At 44.3% G+C, this 6,555-nt stretch overlaps 1 protein-coding gene across 2 annotated transcripts in view; it reads right to left on the reverse strand.

The window, feature by feature from the left end:
- Positions 1-782: 782 nt before the first annotated feature.
- LOC138948345 (uncharacterized) overlaps positions 783-6,555 on the reverse strand; it is a 25,095-nt gene continuing 19,322 nt past the window's right edge. For both annotated transcript variants that reach the window (XM_070319875.1, XM_070319874.1), the window contains 6 exons: positions 5,504-5,632; positions 5,043-5,103; positions 3,773-3,890; positions 2,800-2,944; positions 2,122-2,205; positions 783-972 (listed from right to left, as the gene is read on the reverse strand). In XM_070319875.1, coding sequence (XP_070175976.1) covers positions 829-972; positions 2,122-2,205; positions 2,800-2,944; positions 3,773-3,890; positions 5,043-5,103; positions 5,504-5,632 — 681 coding nt within the window. In that variant the 3' untranslated portion in view covers positions 783-828. The remainder of the gene's footprint in view (positions 973-2,121; positions 2,206-2,799; positions 2,945-3,772; positions 3,891-5,042; positions 5,104-5,503; positions 5,633-6,555) is intronic.

Consider the following 6,555-nt stretch of genomic DNA (forward strand, 5'->3'; position numbering starts at 1 on the left):
CATGTTTTGATACAGAACTGCGTTGCCACAGGGGAACGTAGCTTTACAAGTATCTCCTTGCAGAGCTGCATTGCTACGATGTTTGATGAAGAACTCAACGGCGTTGCCACAGAGACGTGTAACTACAAGGGTATCTGTTGCCACAGAGACGTGTAACTACAAGGGTATCTGTTGCCACAGAGACGTGTAACTACAAGGGTATCTGTTGCCACAGAGACGTGTAACTACAAGGGTATCTGTTGCCACAGAGACGTGTAACTACGAGGGTATCTTTAACTCTTGTTGTTCAACTGCATTGCTACACAACTACAGAGCTCCATGGATGTCTTGGTATGTCGTGACACATTCTGTGGCAGCTTACTTTCCCAAGGGAGAAAACTACCCCAATGTCTGTGAGGACTATTAGTATTACATTACCATAATTATAATACAATCATGGAACTGCATGGCTCCAAAGCTGTGGACCTCCAGAGGCATCTTGTAATGTAACTGCCTTGCAACAATGTCTTGTTGTTGAACTGCGTTGCCACAGAACTGCTAACTATGTTTGTTACAGAATTGTAATGCTACAATGTTTTGAGTTAGAACTGTATTCCTACAATGTTTTGAGTTAGAACTGTAATGCTAACTGCATGAGTCAAGAATATGGTCTTGATACAGAGCTGCATGACTACAGGGGAGTCAGTTTTGCATCTTGTCGTAGAAGTGCCTTGCCCCAAAGGTGCGTAGCTAGGAGATGTGTCTAGGGGCATGTCTTGGGGGGGGAGGGGGGCGGAGGGGCTTGTCTTGGGGGGGGGGTGTCTTCCGGGGGATGTCTAGGGGGCGTGTTTAGGTGGTGGTGTCCTTGACCTGGCTGATGGCACACTGGACGGCCTCAGCGATGTCCTGGAACTGGGGCACCCCCTCCCGGCTGGCCATGTCTCCCAGGTACGCTCGCCCGCGATTGTAGTCCTTCAGCGCCGCCTGGCTCAGCTGTCAATGCCACGTCATCATTATTGTCACAGTCAAATCAGTCAACATCTTAACCAAATGAGGCAGAGCGCTGTTTTAAGATCTAATATAACAAAGGAAAGTCAGCGCTCTAAATGCATAAGATGTGCAATTGAATAAGTGAGAGTTATGTGGAACCTATGTCTTGGCACCTGAGACCTGAGAAAATAAAATTATTGGTTAGTTTTGGGGTCGATGCTCACTGTGTTGACAGATTGTTGTGCAGAGAAACCATTTTGTAAGGCGTGGAGAGAGAGAGAGAGAGAGAGTGTGTGTGTGTGTGTGTGTGTGTGTGTGTGTGTGTGTGTGTGTCTCTCTGTCTGTGTGAGTGTGTGTGTGTATGTGTGTGTGTGTGTAAGTGTGAGTGTGAGTGTGTGTGTGTGTGTGTGTGTCTGTCTGTCTGTCTGTGTGAGTGTGTGTGTGTGTGTGTCTGTGTGAGTGTGTGTGTGTGTATGTGTGTGTGTGAGTGTGAATGTGTGTGTGTGTATGTGTGTGTGTGTGAGTGTGAGTGTGTGTGTGTATGCACTTGCACAACTGTGTGTGTCTGTCTGTGTGGATGTGTGTGTGTGTGTGAGTGTGTATGCACTTGCACAACTGTGTGTGGATGTGTGTGTGTGTGGATGTGTGTGTGTGTGGATGTGTGCCCAGTCAAATCTGTTCACACGAGTCAGTGAGTGTGCAAGGAAGATATGTGACTGGAAACATTAATGAATGAATTCTTCTGGGCGATGTAAATCAATTCAAAAATTATCTTTTGAGAGGATGGTGACACGAACACACCATTGTTGGGACTTGACTCTTGCAGGTAAGTGAACTGAAAGGACTATGTAAACAGAACGGAATCATTTCGTCCTTGTTGCAATCGCATGAAAGCGTAATTAAGTACGGCGACAGACTGAATTACAATAGCACTGACAGGCTTCCATTGGATACTTCTGGGTTGTCACCCGATTCACGCCCTCCCAAAGCCTTATTGAAGCCCTCCGTTGCTTCGCTCTGTTGGGCTTCAATTGGCCAGGCTTCAATCGACCACGACAACCTCAAAGGTTCAAATGGAAGCCTATCAATTACAATCGGCTAAAGGCCTTCACCATCAATCAACAACAACAAAGAGTGTTTGTAAGACCTTACCTTCTCTCCGGCAATGATGGAGTCAGGTGTCAACATCTGTAGACACAGCACCAGGCGACAACCCAGCCCGATGTAGTATGCTGCCTGAAACACATTATACATCACGTCATACATCACGTCATCAACGTCTGTAGACACAGCACCAGGCCACAACCCAGCCCTATGTAGTATGCTGCCTGCAACACATTATACACCACGTCATCAACATCTGTAGACACAGCACCAGGCGACAACCCAGCCCGATGTAGTATGCTGCCTGAAACACAGTCAGTATACAGCACTTTCTTAGTCAACTTTATGGATGAGATAAAATAAGATAACATAAGGTGAGGTAAGATCCCAAAGACATTAACATTCATTTTTATATTAACAAAAAATTACAAAAATGTCTCCTAGTGTCACTCTTTCAAGACTTGATAGTTTCTCCAACTTTGGAAAGTCACAACAACAAAAAGGGCTGTTGCAATTTGCCACATTTGTTTAAACAGCAGGCAGAATTTGAAAATGTATAGTTCCATCAGCAGATTTTCCAACAAAGTCCTACCTCCTTTTATATCCCTAATGGCAAAGCGGAGGACCACAGCACAAAAGGTTGAGGTGGATGTAATCACATAGAACATTAGCCAACATTTCTCTGTCACTTCATATCTGTGCCCCCAATCATGAAAAGAAGCAAACCTCGATCATGGCGGCCAGGGATCGTGAGTTGGATGTGATGACGTAGAGCAGCAGACGACATTTCTCTCTCTCCGCCACCTGCATGGGGATGAGACGACTGTACCACTCCGTGTCGTGCGGGTTGTGATACGACAGACCCTGACGCCTGGCACACACATAGCGCTATCATTATTGGCAGTGTCAGTAATAGAGCATCATGGGTATCGGGCGACTGTACCACTCCGTGTCGTGCGGGTTGTGATACGACAAACCCTGGCGCCTGGCACACACATAGCGCTATCATTATTGGCAGTCTTAGTAGTACATGTAAAGCATCAGTATTATCACACCACTTTACCAGATAACTATTAGTATGATCTTTGGTAGTCTCACTAGTAGAGCATGATGGGTATGGAGCCACTGTAGCACTCCGTGTTCTTAGGGTTGTATGTTGCAGGACACTGACAGCCCGTGTCGCTCAACAACAAACATCAATGATACTAATCAACACGTATTAATCATTCATTCTCATAAGAGCTCATGACGATGTACAATAGAAAAACGAACACACACAGACAGACACAGATGCATGCACGCACACATACCCAACACACCTACACCACTAAATACTTGATGTGAGAAGCATATATAAGTCTCAACACACCTACACCACTAAATACTTGATGTGAGAAGCATATAAGTCTCAACACACCTACACCACTAAATACTTGATGTGAGAAGCATATAAGTCTCAACACACCTACACCACTAAATACTTGATGTGAGAAGCATATAAGTCTCAACACACCTACACCACTAAATACTTGATGTGAGAAGCATATAAGTCTAAGTCCATACATTTTCGTCAGAGTGAACCAATTCCTAATACCAAACATTGATAAAAACTTGCCATTCTCGATGTGCTTGAATAAAGAGACAACAGACAACACATTGAGAAAAACAAGCTACACAGGAAGGAACAAGGGAGTCTTACTTGATCAAGGGGAGAGCAATCTCATCCCTCCAGCTTGTCTCGCCACAACTGCCGCCCAGGTAGATGTCAAACCCGTCACCACCCTCACTCACATGGCTCACACGCTGTCGCCCTTTGCCTGTAAACATCGTAGACATCACAAAGTTGTACATCTATCAGCATAAAGGGATACGGTCCTCACCCCTTTTTAAGACAGCCAAAAGTTACAGAAAATCATGTGCATGTGTGCCCGCGTGAGAGGGAGAGACAAAGAGAGACAAAGACAGAAACAGAAAGATGGACAGAGAAAGACAGATACAGTGAGACAGAGACAGACACAGAGAGACAGCGACAGTAAGACAGATACTGAGAGACAGATACAGATACTGAGAGACAGATACAGATACTGAGAGACAGATACAGATACTGAGAGACAGAGACAGACACAGAGAGACAGCGACAGTAAGACAGATACTGAGAGACAGATACAGAGACAAGCACAGAGAAACAGAGATAGATATATATCGAGAAAGAGACAGGAACTGTACCCAGACATTTCAATGCTGGAGAGAGAGACATACTCTTAGACAGACACAGAGAGACAGATAGAGACGAGGACTGGAGAGAGATGGAGTACACAAGGCGGGCACAGAGAGACAGATAGAGACGAGGACTGGAGAGAGATGGAGGACACAAGGCGGGCACAGAGAGACAGATAGAGACGAGGACTGGAGAGAGATGGAGTACACAAGGCAGGCACAGAGAGACAGATAGAGACGAAGACTGGAGAGAGATGGAGGACACAAGGCAGGCACAGAGAGACAGATAGAGACGAAGACTGGAGAGAGATGGAGGACACAAGGCGGGCACAGAGAGACATATAGAGACGAAGACTGGAGAGAGATGGAGGACACAAGGCAGGCACAGAGAGACAGATAGAGACGAAGACTGGAGAGAGATGGAGGACACAAGGCAGGCACAGAGAGACAGATAGAGACGAAGACTGGAGAGAGATGGAGTACACAAGGCAGGCACAGAGAGACAGATAGAGACGAGGACTGGAGAGAGACAGATAGAGACGAGGACTGGAGAGAGACAGATAGAGACGAGGACTGGAGAGAGATGGAGGACACAAGGCGGGCACAGAGAGACATATAGAGACGAGGACTGGAGAGAGACAGATAGAGACGAGGACTGGAGAGAGATGGAGTACACAAGGCGGGCACAGAGAGACAGATAGAGACGAGGACTGGAGAGAGATGGAGGACACAAGGCGGGCGAGGGGACTCACCAAACATCCAGGCGAAGGGACTCATCAGGGCTGTGCATAGTGAGGACAAGGCTGACGGCTTCTGATCAAACAACAATAACATCATGGTGTTACTTGACACCAGCCAGCATTCTAACATATGGAATTTAATGAATAAAGAACAAGAGTACAGGAGCAGCCTGTCAAAGTGATACAATTCTTACCCAACTCTCTTCATACATGTAGTACATTGAACACTGTAATACACATACACACACATTCACAACCCCTTACCACACATAAATCATAAACTCACCAACACAGACACACATGTACCCGGCATCACACCCCAGCCCCCCCCCCCCCCCACCCCACCCCGCCAACACAAACACACACAAAATAACACAGAGACAACAACAAAAACTGCCTCACCTCCACAATGAAACAAAACCATAACCAAGAAAATTAAGTCAATCCCCTAAAAGACTGCACACTTGACTGACCCTTTGCTTGTACTCAGCCACGATACAGCAAAACTCCTCAAAGGTGAAGGCCTCTGTGCGGGGTCGCTGCTGCTGTAACCAGGCCGCGCTGAGCTCCTGGCCCGACAGACACCGGTAGCCGAGCCGTAACTGCAAAAAGACACCAGTGTCAATGTAATATGCAAGGACAAAACAGTCACAGTAACTTTCAACCCACCCACCCCCCCCTCCCCCCACAACAAAAAACCAATCAAACAAAAACATAGTTTTTCAGATTTTATGTTGATAACATGTGTGAATTTTGCTCAGTGTTAATTCAGATTTTATGTTGATAACATGTGTAAATTTTGTTCAGTGTTAATTCAGATTTTATGTTAACATGTGTGAATTTTGCTCAGTGTTAATTCAGATTTTATGTTGATAACATGTGTGAGTTTTGCTCAGTGTTAATTCAGATTTTATGTTGATAACATGTGTGAATTTTGCTCAGTGTTAATTCAGATTTTATGTTGATAACATGTGTGAATTTTGCTCAGTGTTAATTCAGATTTTATGTTGATAACATGTGTGAATTTTGCTCAGTGTTAATTCAGATTTTATGTTGATAACGTGTGAATTTTGCTCAGTGTTAATTCAGATTTTATGTTGATAACACATGTGAATTTTGCTCAGTGTTAATTCAGATTTTATGTTGATAACATGTGTGAATTTTGCTCAGTGTTAATTCAGATTTTATGTTGATAACATGTGTGAATTTAGCTCAGTGTTAATTCAGATTTTATGTTGATAACACGTGTGAATTTTGCTCAGTGTTAATTCAGATTTTATGTTGATAACACGTGTGACTTTTGCTCAGTGTTAATTCAGATTTTATGTTGATAACACGTGTGACTTTTGCTCAGTGTTAATTCAGATTTTATGTTGATAACACTTGTGAATTTTGCTCAGTGTTAATTCAGATTTTTTGTTGATAACACGTGTAAATTTTGCTCAGTGTTAATTCAGATTTTATGTTGATAACATGTGTGAATTTTGCTCAGTGTTAATTCAGATTTTATGTTGATAACACGTGT

This window comes from Littorina saxatilis, linkage group LG15, assembly GCF_037325665.1.
Source record: "Littorina saxatilis isolate snail1 linkage group LG15, US_GU_Lsax_2.0, whole genome shotgun sequence".
In the NCBI taxonomy this organism is placed as follows: domain Eukaryota; kingdom Metazoa; phylum Mollusca; class Gastropoda; order Littorinimorpha; family Littorinidae; genus Littorina; species Littorina saxatilis.